Below are 22,434 nucleotides of genomic sequence, written 5' to 3' on the forward strand. Positions count from 1 at the left end.
TGTTGCAGAGCACAGGCTCTGGGCACGAGGGCTTCAGCAGTTGTGGCATGTGGGCTCAGTATTTGTGGCTCGTGGGCTCTAGAGTGCAGGCTCAGGAGTTGTGGTGCATGCATGGGCTTAGTTGCTCTGCAGCATGTGGGATCTTCCTGGGCCAGGGCTCGAACCTGTGTCCCCTGCATTGACAGGCGGATTCTTAACCACTGCACCACCAGGGAAGCCCCTACTTTTAGTTTTCTAGGGAACCTCCATACTTTTAAGTTCTCCATAGTGGCTGTACCAATTTTACATTCCCACCGACAGTGTAGGAGGGTTCCCTTTTCTCCACACCCTCTCCAGCATTTATTGTTTGTACACTTTTTGATAATGGCTATTCTGACTGGTGTGAGGTGATATCTCATTGTAGTTTTGATTTGCATTTCTCTAATAATTAGTGATGTTGAGCATCTTTTCATATGCTTCTTGGCCATTTGTATGTCTTCTTTGGGGAAATGTCTATTTAGGTCTTCTGCCCGTTTTTTTTTTTTTTTTGATTGGGTTGTTTGTTTTATATTGAGCCGCATGAACTGTTCATTAATTTTGGAGATTAATCCCTTGCAGGTTGCATTGCTTGCAAATGTTTTCTCCAAATCTGTGGGTTGTCTTTTTGTTTATTGTTTCCTTTGCTGTGCAAAAGCTTTTGAATTTAATTAGGTTCCATTTGTTTATTTTTATTTCTATTACTGTGGGAGACAGATAGAAAAAAATATTGCTGCAATTTATGTCAGAGTGTTCTTCCTCTATTTTCCTCTAAGAGTTTTATGGTATCTGGTCTTACATTTAGGTCTTTAGTCCTTTTTAATTTTATATTTGTGTATGGTATTAAATAATGTTCTAATTTCATTTTTTTTTTACATGTAGCTGTCTAGTTTTCCCAGCACCATTTATTGAACAGACGACTGTCTTTTCTCCATTGTATACTCTTGCCTCCTTTGTCGTAGATTAATTGACCATAGATGCATGGGTTTATTTCTGGGCTTTCTATACTGTTTGATTTATCTATATGTCTGTTTTTGTGCCAGTACCATACTATTTTGATGACTGTAGCCTTGTAGTATATAGTCTGAAATTAGGGAGCCTGATTCCTCCAGCTCCATTTTTCTTTCTTAAGATTGCTTTGGCTATTCAGGGTCTTTTGTGTATCCACACAAATTTTAAGATTTTTTTTGGTTCTAATTCTGTGAAAAATGCCATTGGTAATTTGATAGGGATTGCACTGAATCTGTAGATTGCTTTGGTTAGCATAGTAAATTTTTTTTAAATTATTTATTTATTTATTTATTTTTGGCTGCGTTGGGCCTTCATTGCTGCCTGCGGGCTTTCTCTAGTTGCAGTGAGCGGGGGCTACTCTTCATTGCGGTGCATGGGCTTCTCATTGTGGTGCCTTCTCTTGATGTAGAGCATGGGCTCTAGGCACGTGGGCTTCAGTAGTTGTGGCACACAACTCGAACCCGTTGTGGTTAGTTGCTCCGCGGCATGTGGGATCTTCCTGGACCAGGGCTCGAACCCATGTCCCCTGCCCTGGCAGGTGGATTCTTAACCAGTGTGCCACCAGGGAAGCCCTAGTATAGTAATTTTGACAATATTATTTCTTCCAATCCAAGAACATGGTACATCTTTCCAACTGTTTGTATCATCTTTCTTTCATCAGCATCTTATAGTTTCCAGAGTACAGGTCTTCTGCCTCCTTAGGTAGGTTTATTCCTAGGTATTTTATTCTTCTTGATGTGATGATAAGTGGGATTGTTGCTTTAATTTCTCTTTCTGATATTTCATTGTTACTGTATAGAAATGCAACAGACTTCTGTGTATTAATTTTGTATCCTGCAACTTTACTGAATTCACTGATGAGCTCTAGTAGTTTTCTGGTAGTGTCTTTAGGATTTTCTATGTATAGTATCATGTCATCTGCAAACAGTGACAGTCTTCTTTTCCAGTTTGGATTGTTTTTATTTTTCTTCTCTGATTGCTGTGACTAGGACTTCCAAGTCTATTTTGAATAAAAGTGGCAAGAGTGGGCATCCTTGTCTTGTTTCTGATCTTAGGGGAAATGCTTTCAGCTTTTCATTATTGAGTATGATGTTAGCTGTAGGTTTGTCATATATGGCCTTTATTATGTTGAGGTAGGTTCCCTCTGTGCCCACTTTCTGGAGAGTTTTTATCATAAATGGGTGTTGAATTTTGTCAAAAGCTTTTCCTGCATCTATTGAGATGATCTTATGTTTTTTAATTCTTCAAATTGTTGATGTGGTGTATCACACTGATTGATTTGTGGATATTGAAAAATCCTTGCATACCTGGGATAAATCCCACTTGATCATTGTGCACGATCCTTTTAATGTATTGTTGGATTTGGTTTGTTAGTATTTTGTTGAGGATTTTTGTGTCTATGTTCATCAGCGATATTGGCCTGTTATTGTGTGTGTGTGTGTGTGTGTGTTATCTTTGTCTATTTTTGTCTAGTTTTGGTATCAGTGTGATGGTGGCCTCATAGAGTGAGTTTGGGAGTCTTCCTACTTCTGCAGTTTTTTGGGAATAGTTTCAGAAGGATAGGTGTTAACTCTTCTCTAAATGTTTGATAAAATTCATCTGTGAAGCCAGCTGGTCCTGCACTTTGGTTGTTGGGAGTTTTAAAATCACAGTTACGATTTCATTACTTGTGGTTGGTCTCTTCATATTTTCTATTTCTTCCTGGTTCAGTCTTGGGGGGTTGTACCTTTCTAAGAATTTGTCCATTTCTTCCAGGTTGTCCATTTTATTGGCATATAGTTGCTTGTAGTAGTTTCTTATGATCCTTTGTATTTCTGTGGGGTCCATTGTAACTTCTTTTTCATTTCTGATTGTATTGATTTGGGCCCTCTCCCTTTTCTACTTGATGAGTCTGGCTAAAGGCTTATTAATTTTGTCTTTTCAAAGAACCAGCTTTTAGTTTCATTGAACTTTTCTATTGTTTTCTTCATCTCTGTTTCATTTATTTCTGCTCTGATTTTTGATTTCTTTCCTTCTGATAACTTTGGGTTTTGTTTGTTCTTCTTTCTCTGTAGTGGCTTTAGGTGTAAGGTTAGGTTGTTTATTTGAGATGTTTCTTCTTTCCTGAGGTAAGATTGTATTGCTATAAACTTCCTGCTTAGAACTGCTTTTGCTGAGTCCTGTAGGTTTTGGATCATTGTGCTTTCATGTGTCTCCAGGTGTTTTAAAATTTCCTCTTTGATTTCTTCAGTGATCCATTGGTTGTTTAGTAGCATATTGTTTAGCCTTCATGTGTTTGTGTTTTTTAATAGTTTTTCCTCAAGTTGTGGTTGGAAAATATGCTTGATATGTTGTCAATTTTCTTTAAATTTACCGAGGCTTACTTTGTGGCCCAGCATGTGATCAATCCTGGAGAATGTTCTGTGTGCACTTGAGAACATGTATTCTGCTGCTTTTTATGGAATGCTCTATAAATATCAAAGTCCATCTAGTCTAATATGTCATTTAAAGCCTGTGTACCTTATTGATTTTCTGTCTGGATGATCTGTCCATTGGTGAAAATGGTATGTTAAAGTCCCACATGATTATTGTTACTGTCAATTTCTCCTTTTGTGACTGTTAGTATTTGCCTTATATATGAGGTGCTCCTATGTTGGGTGCATATATATTTATAGTTGTTATATCTTCTTCTTGGATTGATCCCTTGATCATTATGTAGTGTCCTTCTTTGTCTCTTGTAACAGTCTTTATTTTAAAGTCTATTTTATCTGATATGAGTATTGCTACTCCAGCTTTCTTTTGATTTGCATTTGCATGGAATACCTTTTTCCATCCTCTCACTTTCAGTCTGTATGTGTCCCTAGATCTGAAGGGGGTCTCTTGTAGACAGCATATATGAGGGTCTTGGTTTTGGATCCATTCAACTAGTCTGTCTTTGGTTGGAATATTTAATCTGTTTACGTTTAAAGTAATTATTGATATGTATGTTCCTTATTGCCATTTTCTTAATTGTTTTGGATTTGTTTTTGTAGGTCTTTTTTTCTTCTCTTCTTCTTTTGTTCTGTTCTCTTGTGATCTGTAGATTTTCAGTTTGTGGTTCCCATGAAGTTTTGATATAGCAGTCTATATATAAACAAGATTGTTTTAAGTTGCTCCTCTTTTAACTTCAAATGCATTTCCAGTATCCTGCATTTGTGCTCTCCTCTTCTCACAATTGCTGGTTTTGATATATTTGTGTGTATGATTTCCTACCTTTACTGTATGCTTGCCTTTACCAATGAGCTTTTCCATTTGTAGTTTTCTTGTTTCTAATTGTGGCCTTTTCTTTTCTGCCTAGAGAAGTTCCTTTAGCATTTGTTGCAAACCTGGTCTGGTGGTGCTGAATTCTCTTAGCTTTTGCTTGTTTGTAAAGCTTTTGATTTCTCCAAATCTGAATGAGATCCATGCTGGGTAGAGTAATCTTGGTTGTAAGTTCTTCCCTTTCAGCACTTTAAATATATCATGCCATTCCCTTCTGGCCTGCAGAGTTTCTGCTGAAAAATCAGCTAATAACCTTATGAGGATTCCCCTGTATATTATTTGTTGCTTTTCCCTTGTTGCTTTTAATGTTCTTTCTTTGTCTTTACTTTTTGTCAATTTGATTACTATGTGTCTTGGCGCATTCCTCCTTGGGTTTATCCTGCCTGGGACTCTCTTCACTTCCTGGACTTGGGTGACTGTTTCCTTTCCCATGTTAGGGAAGTTTTCAGCTATTATCTCTTTAAAGATTTTCTCAGGTCCTTTCTCTCTCTCTTCTCCTTCTGGGACTTCAATAATGCGAATGTTGGAGTGTTTAATGTTGTTTGGCCTGAGGTGTCCCAGCACTGGAGCCTACAGGCTGTTGTGTGGGGCCAGGTCTTGATGAGAAAATGGCGTCCTACATGAGGGCTCACGCCAATGAGTACATCCCAGAACTATTGCTACCAGTGTCTTTGTCCTTGCAGTGAGCCACAGCTGCCCCCTCCCGCCCCTGCCTCTGCAGGAGACCCTGCAATACTAGCAGGTACATCTGGCCCAGTCTCTTATGAGGTCACTGCTTTTTCCCATGTCCCGGTGAGCACGAGACCTCGTGTGTGCCCTCCAAGAGTAGAGTTTCTGTTTCCCCCAGTCCTGTGGAATTCCTGTGATCAAACCCCATTGGCCTTCAAATCTAGATTCTCTGGGGGCTCCTCCCCCCATTGTCAGACCCCCTGGCTGGGGAGACTAATGTGGGACTCAGAACTTTCACTCCTGTGGGAGAACTTTTGTTGTATAATTATTTTCCAGTTTGTGGTTCACCCATCCAGCGGGTATGGGATTTGATTGTGCCCCTCCTACCATCTTGTTGTGGCTTTTTCTTTGTCTTTGGATGTAGGGTATCTTTTTGGGTAGGTTCCAGTGTTGTTTTTTTAAAATTTATTTTTGCTGTGTTTGGTCTTTGTTGCTGCGTGTGGGCTTTCACTAGTTGCAGGTGGGGGTTACTCTTCATTGCGGTGCGGTGGCTTCTCATTGCGGTGGCTTCTCGTTGCGGAGCACAGGCTTTAGTGGTTGCATTATGTGGGCTCAGTAGTTGTGGCTCGTGGGCTCTAGAGCACAGGCTCAGTAGTTGTGGCACATGGGCTTAGTTGCTCTGTGGCATGTGGGATCTTCCTGGACCAGGGCTCGAACCCATGTCCCCTGCATTGGAAGGAGGATTCTTAACCACTGCACCACCAGGGAAGTCCCTCCAGCATATTTTTTGTCGATGGTTGTTCAGCAGTTAGTTGAGATTTTGGTGTTTTCGTAAGAAGGGGTGAGCTTATGTTCCCCTACTCTGCCATCTTGTCTCCATTGACCATGTTTCTTTTGTAACTTTTAAACTAGAGCTGTAAGTGAACTACATACCACTATTACCATGTTACAGAATCCAAGTTTGACTATATTTTCCATAGCAGTGAGTTTTACACTGCCTTCTTACGTTTTTATGATGTTAATTATCATCCTTTTATATTTATCCCTCAGTATCTGCAGGGAACTGGTTGTAAGACTTGCTGCGGACACCAAAATCTGTGGATGCTCATGTCCCATGATCAGCCCTCTGTATCTGTGGGTTCCACATCCATGGATCCTCCACTTGTACATATAGTACATGGTCCACGGTTGGTTGAATTTGTGGATGCAGAACCTGTGGATATGGAGGGCTGACTGTACTTCCACTCAAAGAACTTCCTATAACGTTTCTTGTAAAGCATGTCTAGTGATGATGAATTTTCTCAGCTTTTGTTTTTTAGGGAAAGTATCCCTCCTTTATTTCTGAAGGGGAGCTTCACTGGGTGTAGAATTTATTGGTTGACAGTTTTCCCCCCAATATTTTTTTTAAGATTTTTTTTTCATGTGGACCATTTTTAAAGTCTTTATTGAATTTGTTACCATATTGCTTCTGTTTTATGTTTTGGTTTTATGGCTGTGAGGTATGCAGAATCTTAGCTCCCCAACCAGGGATCGAACCCACACCCCCTGCATTGAAAGGCAAAGTCTTAACCACTGGACTGCCAGGGAAGTCCCCCTTCCCCCCCAGTATTTTGAATATGTCCTACCATTCTCCTCTAGTCTGAAAAATTTCCATTACAAAATCCACTGATAGTCTTATGGAGGTTCCCTTGTATGTAACTTCTCTCTTTTCTCTTGCTGCTTTTAAAATTCTTTGACTTTGACTTTTGAAAATTTAATTATAATATGTCCTGGTGTAGCCCTATTTGGGTTCAACCTATTTGGATCCTTTGGGCCTTTTGGATCTGGATGTCTAGTTCTCTCCCCAGGTTTGGCAAGTTTTCAGCCATTATTGACTTAAATACACTTTTTGTCCCTTTTCTCCTTCTGGAATTCCAAAAATTCAAATATTTTTCTTTGTGTACCATAAGTCCTGTAGGCTCCCTTCAATCTTTTTTCATTATTTTTTCTTTTTGTTCCTCTGATTGGATAATTTCAAATGTCCTGTTTTCCAGGATTCTGATTCTTCTGCATGGTTGAGTCTGCTTTTGAAGCTGTCTCTTTTTTAAAAATTTATTTTAGGCTGCATTGGGTCTTCGTTGCTGTGCGCAGACTTTCTCTAGCTGTGCCGAGTGGGGGCTACTCTTCGATGCAGTGTGCAGGCTTCTTATTGCGGTGGCTTCTCCTTGTTGGGGAGCATGGGCTGTAGGTGCGCGGGCTTCAGTACTTGTGGCATGCGGGCTTCAGTAGTTGTGGCTTGTGAGTTCTAGAGCACAGGCTCAGTAGTTGTCGCTCATGGGCTTAGTTGCTTCACGGCATGTGGGATCTTCCCGGACCAGGGCTCGAACCCGTGTCCCCTGCATTGGCAGGCGGATTCTCAACCACTGCACTACCAGGGAAGTCCGAAGCTCTCTATTGAATTCTTTGGTTCAGTTATTCTATTCTTCAGCTCTATGATTTTTTTTCATGGTTTATATTTCTTTGTTGAACTCATTTTGTTTACTTCTCTAATTTCATTTAGTTGTCTGTTCTTGTAGCTCACGAAACCTCTTTAAGATGATTATTCTGAATTCTTTGAAAGTTCATAGCTCTCCATTTCCTTAGGGTCAGTTATTGGCCCTTTATTACTTACCTTTGGTGGTATCATACATACTTGCTTTTTCATGATCCTTGATTCTTTATACCAGTGTCTGTTCATTTGAATAAGTGATCTCTTTTTCCAGACTTTCAGGTTTACTTTGACACAGACAATTCTTCACCAGTCAGCTCTGTTTAGGTTTCTGGATATGTCTGTTGGTAACATCCTTGGGCAGGTCAGGCCCGTTATTAGGGTCAGTTTGGGCAAGGCATCTGTTCGAGCTCTGAGGTTAGGGGTGGGGGCGTGCCACTGGCTGAGAACAGCTGGATAGGACTGCTATCTTGGTTCCCTGCCCAAATACAGCTGTAGGATGGGCTTCATGACTGTCTGGATTCTGGTCAGGCTTACTAAATGCTTTGGACTGGGTACTACTATACCCAGCAGTAGGTGGGGCTATGAATTAGCTTCCCTGCCCGGGCAAAGCAACAGGACGGGACCCAGGGCCTGTGTGGCTCATTGTCTGGGGACTCAAATCAGGCAAGAGTGAGCACTGAATATTTTGGTTAGGTGAGGCCACCAGTTTTCCTTTGCAGACAGAGAAAGCCATGGGCTGTACTCTATTCAAGCGCCACTGTAAGCAGGGCTGTTAGATGGGCGATGCAGCTTCCTGTGTGTTAGGGTTAGGTTCCTTGGTCAGGTGGTCTGAAGGTAGTATTCAGTAATAAGTGAGGTTGTGAATCAGTTTCCCTTCCTGGGCACAGCAGGAAAAACACCTCAAATGCCACTAATGCTCTTTGTTGGTGGCCTTGACTCAAGCCAACTCATGCCGCAAGTTCCCTGGCTGAATAGGGCCAGTTTCTTTGCCCTGGTACCCATCAGCTCTGTCCCCCCTCCTCTCAGCTTGAGTTGCTGGGTTACACAGCTTCTAGGTGTTCTCACAAACCCTTCCTATCAGATGGGGGCCACACTCCACAGTGCCTAGGGCTATAACCTGGGCTCCTGCCTGGGTGGCACTGGGAGGGCCCACTTCAGGCAGCTCTCAAATTTTCCCAAACAGGCTTTCTGGTCTGGAAGGGCCAGGAGCCTCAATCTGTAGTGGGTGGGACCATGTATCACCTCCCCTGCCTGGGTGTAGCAGGGGAAATCTCCAGATGGAGAACACAAAGATGGCATCCCTGGCCTACCTTCCCCGAGGGCCTCTCTGTAGGCCTCTAGATGTATGCCAAGCCTGAAGCCTGCGCTTAAGGTTGATGATCCAGGACAAAAAATGAGGCCTCTTCCACAGAAACTGGGGGTGTGTTTCAGTCTGCTGTCTGTGCAATGCCCCAGGGGTGGTAGCCCACTAAGAACTGTTAGAGTCACATGGGACCCAGGAATTCCAGCCCCTCTGGTCACCAGAGCCAGGCCATCAAGGGCTGTCCCTGGGTGGCAACTGCCAAGGCCAGGTCACCAGATGTGAAAAACCAGAGCATCAGATGAGGGTTGGAATTGCTTATCCTTATTTCTTCACCATGCTCATGTTGGGGGTGCTTCGGGAAGGCGGTGTGAGGGGTGAAAACAAGGGCAGATAGTGGGACACTGGAAATATTCTTTTGTCCTTGCAAAGACAAATTATAATCCTCTGGGGGTGGTCTTGGACACTTTTTAGGAAACTTGGTTCATGCAAAGTCTCAGCCCATCTGGAAATACATACACTGCCATTTTGCTTAGGTTTTCAAAATCTCATTGCCAAGCCATTTCTGAAAGATTCCTCTAGGAAGGTATTTAGGTTTTATAGCCATTAGTTGAACTCGAATTTCTCAGCTATCTTCAGGACAGTTTGGAGTGGGCAAATAAACTTCCCCAAACAGAACAGTGCTGCTCCTGTGGGTCTGTAGTTTGACATGGAATTTTCTTTAGCCATGCTCACACCTCCCTGCTTGGGTTTTTGTTTGTTTGTTTTTTTCCAGCAAGCACAATGTGGCCTGGATCTTCGACACATCACCGTAGTGGAGCTGGTAGGTGTGTTCCCGACCCTCATCGGCAGGATAGGAGCAAAGATTATGCCTCCAGCCCTAGCTCTGCAGCTCAGGTAGGGCGAAGTTCTATTCTTAAGTGTTATTACCTATAAAAGTGCTTTTTTCTGATCAGGTTCCCTGATTTCTCTCTATTCATTTTTGATTCCAGGCAACCTTCAACCTTTAATTACTTTTATTCTGGGAGTATTATAACAATATTAGTTGGCATGTGGCTGCTTGTCCAAATACATGATGCAGTGGGTAATTACCAGGGTTCCTGCCCCCTCCAGGTGTTTTTGCTTTGTCTTTGTTTTTTTTTCCCCTTGGTGGGAGTGGGACGGGAAGGGGACAGAATGCAAAAAGGACTTAAGCAATCCTTGGTCTTCTTAAGAGGGCAGGCCTCCAATTTAGCCTTTCCAGGCTTGGCCTCTTTTTCCTCCTACTATAGAAATGTAGTCTTTGTATATACCCAGGAAGAAGAAAATGAAATAGAATGTGGTGACCCCTACCACAGATTTTCAAAGAGGTTCACAGAAATTCCTTGAGAGATTATGATAGAAATATGTCCTTAGCAAGTGATGTTACAGATTGACACAATAGCTTCTTTTTTCTAACTTCCTTATTTTCCATCTGCCTTCTGACCCTCCGCATGTTTGGTTTATACCTCTCTCCACGCAAAGAGACTCAGCCCCATCCACACCAGGGTCAAAAACTCAGAAGGCGAGGGATGGAAAAAGAAAAAAAATAGGCCTGAATTCTCCTTAGTTGGCTGAAAGAAGGAGAAGCCTGGGAATACTCATTAGCTTTTATTTATTCATTTTTTATCCTACTGCATTTGCATTTAGTACGTCCCTAGGGGTAACACTTTTGAGGTCGGTACCAGATGTTTTCAAGATTTGCTACCTAGTACCTAGCACAGTGCCTGGTACCATGTTGGTGCTAAGTAAGTAAATGACTCTAAATGGAAACAGCTTTACTATTTCCAGGGGTGATAGTAGCCTTTTAAGAGCATATTTATAATTACCAACACTTCAATTTGAAGATAGGAAAACTTAAGAGGATTGTTGACGTCTGAAAAATTTTATTGAAAATTCTCGAAGTAAGTTTCGTGAAGCTATTGCTTATTTAGAACTAACTGCTCATATGCTATGTCAATGATTTTTTTAAAAACCTGTTGCAGAATTGACTAAAGGGTTTTTTCAGAATTGCAGATATATAGAGAGAATCTTAATGTGATTTTTAAATTGTTTAAATTTGAAGAATAGAAAAATCTGATTTAAGAAAACTGCTATCATTCAGGTTTTATATGTTGGGGCTACTGTAGACCTCTGTAGGCTGAGGATGATTTAAACAAATAAGTTGTATAAATGAATTATGCAGTGGTTCTCAAGCTTTAGCCTGCCTCAGAATCTCCGGGAGGGCTGTTGAAACAGAGTGCTGGGCCCCACCCCCAGAGTGACTCATTTGGTCTATGGCAGGGCCTGAGAACTTGCATTTCTAGCAAGTTTCCAGGTGTTGCTGATGCTGCTGGTCTGGGGATCACAGTGAGTGAACCACTGGCCTTGTGGTTTTACCAAAGGCTTCACAGGTTTGAAATGGAATGTCCTATTGTTTTCAGTGTACACGTCTTTCAACTCCTTGGCTAAGTTTATTCCTAGGTATTTATTCATTTTCATACAATTATAAAAGTGATTTTTCTTTATTTCTCTTTTTGTTACTGTCTTATTAGTGTATAGAAATGCACGAGATTTTTGTATATTTATTTTGTATCCTGCAACTTTACTGAATTGGTTTATTAATCTAACAGCTTTTTGATGGATTCTTTAGGGTTTTCTATGTATAATATCATGACATCTGCAAATAATGACAGTTTTACTTTATTTTCCAATTTGGATGGCTTTTTCCCCCCTTTTTCTTGCCTATTGAGTCTGGCTAGGACTGACAATACCATATGGAATACAAGTGGCAAGAGTGGGCATCCTTGGCCTGTTACTGATCTTAGAGGAAAAGCTTTCAGCTTTTCACCATTGAGTATGAAGTTAGCTGTGGGCTAACTTCATGTGTTTATATATGGCCTTTATTATGTCGAGTTATGTTCCCTCTATACCCACTTTGTTGAGAGGTTTTTATCATAAATGGATGCTGAATTTTGTCAAATGCTTCTTCTGCAGCTATTAAGATTATATGATTTTTATCATTCATTTTGTTAATATGGTATAACATGGTGATTTGTAGATGTTGAACCATCTTTGCGTCTCTGGAGTAAATCTCACTTGTATGATCCTTTTAATGTATGTTGAATTCTGTTTATGAATATTTTGTTGAAGATTTTTGCATCTGTGTTCAACAGGGATATTGGCATGTAGTTTTCCGGTGTCCTTCTCTGGTTTTGGTTACCAGCTAATGGTGGCTTTGTTAAATGAGTTTTGAAATGTTACCTCCTCTTCTAGTATTTGGAAGAGTTTGAGAAGGATTAATATTAATTCTTTGAATGTTTGGTAGAATTAATTCTTCTTTGAATATTTGGTAGAATTCACCAGTGAAACCACCTGGTCCTGGACTTTTTGTTTGTTTTTGATTACTGATTCCATCTCCTTAATAGTAATTTGTTCAGATTTTCTATTTCTTCATGATTCAGTCTTGGAAGGTTGTATTTTTCTAGGAATTTACCTGCTTCTTCTAGGCTGTCAAATTTGTTGGCGTATAATTGTTCGTAATAGTCTCTTATCCTTTGTATAGCTGTGGTATCAGTTGTAACGTCTCTTCTTTCATTTCTGATTTTTATTTGAGCCCCCTCTGTCTCGGTGAGTGTAGCTAAAGGTTTATCAATTTCACCTTTTCAAAGAACCAGCTCTTGCTTCATTGGTCTTTTCTATTATCTTTTTAGTCTCTTCTTCATTTATTTCTGCTCTGATCCTTATTATTTCCTAACTTCTACTAACTTTGGGCTTTGTTTTCTAATTCTTTCAGGTGTAAAGTTAGGTTGTTTAGAGATTTGTTTCTTGATAAGTATTTATTGCCCTGAACTTCTCTCTTAGAACTGCTTTTGCTGAATCTCATATAAGTTTTGTTATGTTTTATTTCCATGTTCATTTGACTGAAGGTATTTTTTGGACTTCTCTTTGACCCACTGATTGTCCAGTAACACACTGTTTAATCTCCACATTATTTATGAATGTTTCCAGTTTTCTTCCATATTTGATTTCTAGTTTCATACATTGTTATCTTAAAAGATGCTTGATATTATTTCAATCATTTTAAATAAAGACTTGTTTTATAGCCTAACGTGATCTATCCCAGAGAATGTTCCATGTGCACGTGAAGACTATATATTCTATTGCTTTGGATGGGATGTTCTTTATGTATCTGTTTAAACCTATGTGGTATAACGTGTTAAAGGCTGTTTCATTACTGATTTTCTCTTTGGATGATCTATCCATTGTTGTAAGCTGGATATTAAAGTCCCCTACTATCATTGTCCTACTATTTCCCTTTTAGGTCTGTATATTTGCTTTATACATTTAAGTGCTCCTATGTTGGCTGCATATATATTTACAAATATTATACCCTTTTGTTTGATTGAATTCTTTATCATTATGTATTGCCCTTTATCTCATTATAGTCTTTGTTTTAAAGTCTATTTTGTCTGATATAAGAACAGTGATCCAGCTTACTTTTGGTTTCCATTTGCATAGAATATATTTTTCCATTCCTTCACTTTGTGTGTGTCTTTACATCTGAAGTGAGTCCCTTGTAGGCAGCATATAGATAGGTGGGTTTTTTTTAATCCATTCAGCTACTCTTTCTTTTGATTAGAGGATTTAGTCCACTTAAATTATTGATAGGTAGACTGCCATCTTGTTAATTGTTTTTTGGCTGTTTTATAGTTCCTCTGTTACGTTCTTCTCTATTCTCTTCCTGTGTGATTTGATGAATTTAGTGCTATGCTTAGATTCCTTTCTCATTATCTTTTGTGTATCTATTATAGATTTCTGGTTTGTGATCACCATGAAGCTTACATTTAACTTATCAACTTAAAATGGACCATTATAAATATAACAACTTAAGTTTGAAGGCATTCTAAAGCTCCACACACATTTTGTTTTTGATGTCCCATTTTATATCTTTTAATCCCGTGTATCCCTTAAGCAGTTATTGTAGTTATTTTACCACTTTTGTCTTTTAACCTTTATATTAGCTTTATAAATCCACTACTTTTACTAATATATCTACCTTTAAAATTAAAAATCTTTTTATTTTAACCATTTTTAAATTGAAGTAGTTAATTGACAATTTTGTTAGTTTGAGGTGTACAACAAAGTCATACAGTTATACATATATATGTATTCTTTTACAGATTATTTTCCATTATAGGTTATTATAAGGTATTGAATATGGTACCCAGTGCTGTACAGTAGGTCCTTGTTGTTTCTATCTACTTTATATATAGTAGTGTGTATGTGTTGATCCAAAACTCCTAATTTCTCCCCCCCCACCCCCTACTATGCCCTTTGGTAACCATAAGTTTGTCTTCTATGTCTATGAGTCTATTTGTTTTGTAAAAGTAAGTTCATTTATATCATTTTCTTAGATTCTACATATGTGATGTCATATGATATTTGTCCTCCTTTGTCTTTCTTCACTTAATATGATAATTTCTAAGTCCATCCATGATTCATTCTTTTTAAGATTCTTTTCTCATAGAGGTTATCACAATATTGAGTAGAGTTCCCTGTTATACAGTAGGTCCTTGTTGATTATATATCTTATATATAGGAGTGTGTATATATTGATCCCAAGCTCCTGATTTATCCCTCCCCCCCACACTTCGCCTTTGGTAACAATAAGTTTGTTTTCAATATCTGTAAGTCTGTTTCTCTTGTAAATAAGTTCATTTGTATCATTTTTTAAAAAATTAGATTCTACATATGAGTGATATCACATGATATTTGTCTTTCTCTGACTTACTTCACTTAGTATAATAATCTCTAGGTCCATCCATGTTGCTGCAAATGGCATTATTTCATTCTTTTTTTATGGCTGAGCAATATTCCATTGTATATATGTATTACATCTTCTTTATCCATTCGTCTGTTCATGGACACTTAGGTTGCTTCCATGTCTTGGCTATTGTAAACAGTGCTGCAGTGAACATTGGGGTGCATGTATTTTTTTTTAACTGTATGCCTTTATTACACGAGTCGTTAAAATACAGTTTGTCCATGTGCAGAAACATTATTATACATTCAATTTTGAAGGTAGTATTATACGACCAATAAAAGGAACAGTCTAAAAGTGGGAAGAATAAAGACAAGAGAAGGAGCTAAAAGGCAGAGCTTTATCTGTCAAAGTGCTAAGGACTATGTGCACAAAGATTTTAAAGTAAGACCAACATAAGGTCATTTCTTCCATTCTGATTTCTTTTAAGGTATGATGCAATGAGTCACAGAATTAAGACGGGCTTTAAAAAAATAGGTCATAGCACTTACAGCTAAGAGAAAGGTTTTTAATTTCTAGAGTTTCACTTATCATGTACTCTAGATCTTTCATGGGTTCTAGAAATTCTGCGAAGTCTCTAGTAACAAACTTGCTCTTCAATCAGTAGTTGATTATCAGAGAACGAATTGTCAGGTCCTTCCCAGCCCAGAATCTGTCTCCTTATGCAACAAGCAGGTGACCAAATTTGAGACTCTGGAAGAATTTCATTAATTTAAACCTTGTTCAAAGTGATTACAAATAGGTTCAGATGGGGTCACTTCAAATTGCTATGCATGAAAACCTAAAATGAAAACAACTGCTGACTTGGGGTCCAAGTCCAACTCCAGCATTCCCAAGCTCTAGGTATCTGAAAACATTAGACACTGGTGTTCTGGAAAGAACTGACCCAAGAAATGTAAAATTTTATGTACCACACTTTCCGTAGGAAGGACACAGACTGTGTGTAAAGTAATAGTTATCTTCAGACATTTTGACATTAAATGCATTGCTTTCTTATTGGGCTAATCTGAATTTTAAATATTAAGTATTTAAAAAGAGGATCCATTGCATGTATCTTTTTGAATTATGGTTTCCTCTGGGTATATGCCCAGGAGTGGGATTGCTGGGTCATATGGTAATTCTATTTTTAAGTTTTTTAAGGAACTTCCATACTGTTCTCCACAGTGGCTGTACCAGTTTAAATTCCCACCAACAGTGCAAGAGGGTTCCCTTTTCTCTACACCCTCTCCAGCATTTCTTGTTCGTAGATTTTTGATGATGGCCTTTTTGACCGGTGTGAGGTGATACCTCAATGTAGTTTTTTTTTTTTTTTTTAAACATCTTTATTGGAGTATAATTGTTTTATAATAGTGTGTTAGTTTTTCCTTTACAATAAACTGAATCAGTTATACATATACATATGTTCCCATATCTCTTCCCTCTTGCATCACCCTCTCTCCCACCCTCCCTATCCCACCCCTCTAGGTGGTCACAAAGCACACAGGTGATCTCCCTGCACTATGCGGCAGCTTCCCACTAGCTATCTAATTTACATTTGATAGTGTATATATGTCCCTGCCACTCTCTCACTTCGTCACAGCCCACCCTTCCCCCTCCCCATATCCTCAAGTCCATGCTCGAGTAAGTCTGTGTTTTATTCCCGTCCTACCACTAATCTCTTCATGACATTTTTTCCCTTAGAGTCCATATATATGTGTTAGCATACGGTATTTGTTTTTCTCCTTCTGACTTACTTCACTCTGTATGACAGACTCCAGGTCCATCCACCTCATTATAAATAACTCAGTTTCATTTCTTTTTATGGCTGAGTAATATTCCATTGTATATATGTGCCACATCTTCTTTATCCATTCATCTGTTGATGGACACTTAGGTTGCTTCCATGTCCTGGCTATTGTAAATAGAGCTGCAATGAACATTTTGGTACATGAGTCTTTCTGAATTATGGTTTTCTCAGGGTATATGCCCAGTAGTGGGATTGCTGGGTCGTATGGTAGTTCTATTTGTAGTTTTTTAAGGAACCTCCATACTGTTCTCCATAGCGGCTGTATCAATTTACATTCCCACCAGCAGTGCAAGAGGGTTCCCTTTTCTCCACACCCTCTCCAGCATTTATTGTTTCTAGAGTTTTTGATGATGGCCAATCTGACCGGTGTGAGATGATATCTAATTGTAGTTTTGATTTGCATTTCTCTAATGATTAATGAGGTTGAGCATTCTTTCATGTGCTTGTTAGCAATCTGTATATCTTCTTTGGAGAAATGTCTATTTAGTTCTTCTGCCCATTTTTGGATTGGGTTGTTTGTTTTTTTGTTATTGAGCTGCATGAGTTGCTTATAAATTTTGGAAATTAATCCTTTGTCAGTTGCTTCATTTGCAAACATTTTCTCCCATTCTGAGGGTTGTCTTTTGGTCTTGTTTATGGTATCCTTTGCTGTGCAAAAGCTTTTAAGTTTCATTAGGTCCCATTTGTTTATTTGTGTTTTTATTTCCATTTCTCTAGGAGATGGGTCAAAAAGGATCTTGCTGTGATTTATGTTGTATAGTGTTCTGCCTATGTTTTCCTCTAAGAGTTTTATAGTGTCTGGCCTTACATTTAGGTCTTTAACCCATTTTGAGTTTATTTTTGTGTGTGGTGTTAGGGAGTGTTCCAATTTCATACTTTTACATGTAGCTGTCCAGTTTTCCCAGCACCACTTATTGAAGAGGCTGTCTTTTCTCCACTGTATATCCTTCCCTCCTTTATCAAAGATAAGGTGACCATATGTGTGTGGGTTTATCTCTGGGCTCTCTATCCTGTTCCATTGATCTATATTTCTGTTTTTGTGCCAGTACCATATTGTCTTGATTACTGTAGCCTTGTAGTAGAGTCTGAAGTCAGGGAGCCTAATTCCTCCAGCTCCATTTCTCGTTCTCAAGATTGCTTTGGCTATTCGGGGTCTTTTGTGTTTCCATACAAATTGTGAAATTTTTTGTTCTAGTTCTGTAAAAAATGCCATTGGTAATTTGATAGGGATTGCATTGAATCGGTAGATTGCTTTGGGTAGTATAGTCATTTTCACAATGTTGATTCTTCCAATCCAAGAACATGGTATATTTCTCCACCTATTTGTGTCATCTTTAATTTCTTTCATCAGTGTCTTATAGTTTTCTGCATACAAGTCTTTTGTCTCCTTAGGTAGGTTTATTCCTAGATATTTTATTCTTTTTGTTGCAAAGGTAAATGGGAGTGTTTTCTTAATTTCACTCTCAGATTTTTCATCATTAGTGTATAAGAATGCCAGAGATTTCTGTGCATTAATTTTGTATCCTGCAACTTTACCAAATTCATTGATTAGCTCTAGTAGTTTTCTGGTAGCATCCTTAGGATTCTCTATGTATAGTATCATGTCATCTGCAAACAGTGACAGTTTTACTTCTTCTTTTCCTATTTGGATTCCTTTTATTTCTTTTTCTTCTCTGATTGCTGTGGCTAGAACTTCCAAAACTATGTTGAATAAGAGTGGTGAGAGTGGGCAACCTTGTCTTGTTCCTGATCTTAGTGGAAATGGTTTCAGTTTTTCACCATTGAGAATGATGCTAGCTGTGGGTTTGTCATATATGGCCTTTATTATGTTGAGGAAAGTTCCCTGTATGCCTACTTTCTGCAGGGTGTTTATCATAAATGAGTGTTGAATTTTGTCAAAAGCTTTCTCTGCATCTATTGAGTTGATCATATGGTTTTTCTCCTTCAGTTTGTTGATATGGTGTATCACGTTGATTGATTTGCGTATATTGAAGAATCCTTGCATTCCTGGGATAAACCCCACTTGATCATGGTGTATGATCCTTTTAATGTGCTGTTGGATTCTGTTTGCTAATATTTTGTTGAGGATTTTTGCATCTATGTTCATCAGTGATATTGGCCTGTAGTTTTCTTTCTTTGTGACGTCTTTGTCTGGTTTGGGTATCAGGGTGATGTTGGCCTCATAGAATGAGTTTGGGAGTGTTCCTCCCTCTGCTATCTGTTGGAAAAGTTTGAGAAGGATAGGTGTTAGCTCTTCTCTAAATGTTTGATAGAATTCGCCTGTGAAGCCATCTGGTCCTGGACTTTTGTTTGCTGGAAGATTTTTAATCACAGTTTCAATTTCAGTGCTTGTGATTGGTCTGTTCATATTTTCTATTTCTTCCTGGTTCAGTCTCGGCAGGTTGTGCATTTCTAAGAATTTGTCCATTTCTTCCAGGTTGTCCATTTTATTGGCATACAGTTGCTTGTAGTAATCTCTAATAATCTTTTGTATTTCTGCAGTGTCAGTTGTTACATCTCCTTTTTCATTTCTAATTCTATTGATTTGAGTCTTCTCCCTTTTATTCTTGATGAGTCTGGCTAATGGTTTATCAATTTTATTTATCTTCTCAAAGAACCAGCTTTTAGTTTTATTGATCTTTGCTATTGTTTCCTTCACTTCTTTTTCATTTATTTCTGATCTGATCTTTATGATTTCTTTCCTTCTGCTAAATTTGGGGGTTTTTTGTTCTTCTTTCTCTAATTGCTTTAAGTGCAAAGTTAGGTTGTTTATTCGAGATGTTTCCTGTTTCTTAAGGTATGATTGTATTGCCATAAACTTGCCTCTTAGAACTGCTTTTGCTGTATCCCATAGGTTTTGGGTCGTTGTGTCTCCATTGTCATTTGTTTCTAAGTATTTTTTGATTTCCTCTTTGATTTCTTCAGTGATCACTTCGTTATTAAGTAGTGTATTGTTTAGCCTCCATGTGTTTGTATTTTTTACAGATCTTTTCCTGTAATTGATATCTAGTCTCATAGCGTTGTGGTCGGAAAAGATACTTGATACGATTTCAATTTTCTTAAATTTGCCAAGGCTAGATTTGTGACCCAATATATGATCAATCCTGGAGAATGTTCCATGAGCACTTGAAAAAAATGTGTATTCTGTTGTTTTTGGATGGAATGTCCTATAAATATCAATTAAGTCCATCTTGTGTAATGTATCATTTAAAGCTTGTGTTTCCTTATTTATTTTCATTTTGGATGATCTGTCCATTGGTGAAAGTGGGGTGTTAAAGTCCCCCATTATAATTGTGTTACTGTCGATTTCCCCTTTTAAGGCTGTTAGTAGTTGCCTTATGTATTGAGGTGCTCCTACGTTGGGTGCATAAATATTTACAATTGTTATATCTTCTTCATGGATCGATCCCTTGATCATTATGTAGTGTCCTTCTTTGTCTCTTGTAATAGTCTTTATTTTAAAGTCTATTTTGTCTGATATGAGAATTGCTACTCCAGCTTTCTTCTGATTTCCATTTGCATGGAATATCTTTTTCCATCCCCTTACTTTCAGTCTGTATGTGTCCCTAGGTCTGAAGTGGGTCTCTTGTAGACAGCATATATACGGGTCTTGTTTTTGGATCCATTCAGCCAGTCTATGTCTTTTGGTGGGAGCATTTAATCCATTTACATTTAAGGTAATTATCGATATGTATGTTCCTATTACCATTTACTTAATTGTTTCGGGTTGTTCTTGTAGGTCTTTTCCTTCTCTTGTGTTTCTTGCCTAGAGAAGTTCCTTTAGGATTTGTTGTAGAGCTGGTTTGGTGGTGCTGAACTCTCTCAGCTTTTGCTTGTCTGTAAAGGTTTTAATTTCTCCATCAAATCTGAATGAGATCCTTGCTGGGTAGAGTAATCTTGGTTGTAGGTTTTTTTCCTTCATCACTTTAAATATGTCCTGCCACTCCCTTCTGGCTTGTAGAGTTTCTGCTGAAAGATCAGATGTTAATCTTATGGGGATTCCCTTGTGTGTTATTTGTTGTTTTTCCCTTGCTGCTTTTAATATGTTTTCTTTGTATTTAATTTTTGACAGTTTGATTATTATGTGTCTTGGCGTGTTTCTCTTTGGGTTTATCCTGTATGGAACTCTCTGTGCTTCCTGGACTTGATTGACTATTTCCTTTCCTATATTAGGGAAGTTTTCAACTATAATCTCTTCAAATATTTTCTCAGTCCCTTTCTTTTTCTCTTCTTCTTCTGGGACCCCTATAATTCGAATGTTGGTGCATTTAATGTTGTCCCAGAGGTCTCTGAGACTGTCCTCAGTTCTTTTCATTCTTTTTTCTTTCTTCTGCTCTGCAGTAGTTATTTCCAATACTTTATCTTCCAGGTCACTTATCCGTCCTTCTGCCTCAGTTATTCTGCTATTGATCCCATCTAGAGTATTTTTCATTTCATTTATTGTGTTGCTCATCGTTTCTTGCTTCCTCTTTATTTCTTCTAGGTCCCTGTTAACTGTTTCTTACAAATTGTCTATTCTATTTCCAAGATTTTGCATCATCTTCACCATCATTATTCTAAATTCTCTTTCAGGTAGATTGGCTATTACCTCTTCATCTGTTAGGTCTGGTGTGTTTTTATCTTGCTCCTTCATCTGTTGTGTGTTTTTCTGTCTTCTCATTTCGCTTACCTTACTGTGTTTGGGGTCTCCTTTTTGCACGCTGCAAGTTCGTAGTTCCCGTTGTTTTTGGTGGCTGTCCCCAGTGGCTAAGGTTGGTTCAGTGGGTTGAGTAGATTCCCTGGTTGGGGGGACTAGTGCCTGTGTTCTGGTGGATGAGGCTGGATCTTGTCTTTCTGGTGGGCAGGTCCTCGTCTGGTGGTGTGTTTGGGGATGTTGGTAACCTTATTATGATTTTAGGCAGCCTCTCTGCTAATGGATGGGGCTGTAGACCTGTCTTGCTCTTTGTTGGGGATAGGGTGTCCAGCACTGTTCTTTGCTGGTCCTTGAGTGAAGCTGGGTCTTGGTGTTGAGATGGAGATCTCTGGGAGATTTTCGCCGTCTGATATTACGTGGAGCTGGGAGGTCTCTTGTGGACTAGTGTCTTGAGGTTGGTTCTCCCACCTCAGGGACACCGCCCTGGTGCCTGGCTGGGGCGCCAAGAACCTTTCATCCACACGGCTCAAAATAAAAGGTAGAAAAAATAGAAAGGAAAGAAAAGGAAGGAAGGAGGGAGGGAGGGAAGGAAGGAAGAAAGGAAGGAAGAAGTGAAGGAAGGGAGCAAGAAAGGAAGGAAGGAAGGTGCAGAGGAAGAAAGGGAGGAAGGAAGAGAGGAAGGGAGGAAAGGGGGGATGGAAGGAAGAAAGGAGGGAAGGAGGGAAGAAAGGAAGAAAGAAAGAGAGAAGACAGTAGTATAAAGTATAGTTATTAAAATAAAAAATAATTATTAAGAAGAAAAATTTCCTTAAAAAAAAAAAAAACAGAAAAACGGGTCAGTCTAACCCTAGGACAAATGGTGAAAGCAAAGCTATACAGACAAAATCTCACACAGCAGCACACACATACACACTCACAAAAAGAAAAAAAAAGGGGGAAATAATAGTATATCTTGCTCCCAAAGTCCACCTCCTCAACTTGGGATGATTCGTTGTCTATTCAGGTTTTCAACAGATGCAGGGCACTTAAAGTTGATTGTGGAGCTTTAATCCGCTGCTTCTGAGGCTGCTGGGAGAGACCTCCCCCTCTCCTCTCTGTTCGCACAGCTCCTGGGGTTCAGCTTTGGACTTGGTCCCGCCTCTGCGTGTAGGTTGTCCAAGGGCGACTGCCCTTCGCTCAGACAGGACGATGTTAAAGGAGCAGTTGATTCGGGGGCTCCAGCTCACTCAGGCTGGGGGGAGGGAGTGGCACGGGGGCGGGGCGAGTCCGCGACTGCAGAGGCCGGCGTGACGCTGCACAGGCCCAAGGCGCGGCGTGCGTTCTCCCGGGGAAGCTGTCCCTGGATCCCGGGACCCCGGCAGTGGTGGGCTGCACGGGCTCCCGGGAGGGCCGGTGTGGAGAGTGACCTGTGCTCACACACAGGCCTCTTGGTGGTGGCAGCAGCAACCTT

General features: G+C 39.3%; 1 protein-coding gene across 2 annotated transcripts in view; it reads left to right on the forward strand.

Annotated features, from left to right (window-relative positions):
* Nucleotides 1-22,434, forward strand: part of SRPX (sushi repeat containing protein X-linked) — a 110,611-nt gene that overhangs the window by 77,926 nt on the left and 10,251 nt on the right. For both annotated transcript variants that reach the window (XM_059049887.2, XM_059049886.2), the window contains one exon: nucleotides 9,520-9,641. In XM_059049887.2, coding sequence (XP_058905870.1) covers nucleotides 9,520-9,641 — 122 coding nt within the window. The remainder of the gene's footprint in view (nucleotides 1-9,519; nucleotides 9,642-22,434) is intronic.

This window comes from Kogia breviceps, chromosome X (assembly GCF_026419965.1).
Source record: "Kogia breviceps isolate mKogBre1 chromosome X, mKogBre1 haplotype 1, whole genome shotgun sequence".
NCBI lineage: Eukaryota > Metazoa > Chordata > Mammalia > Artiodactyla > Physeteridae > Kogia > Kogia breviceps.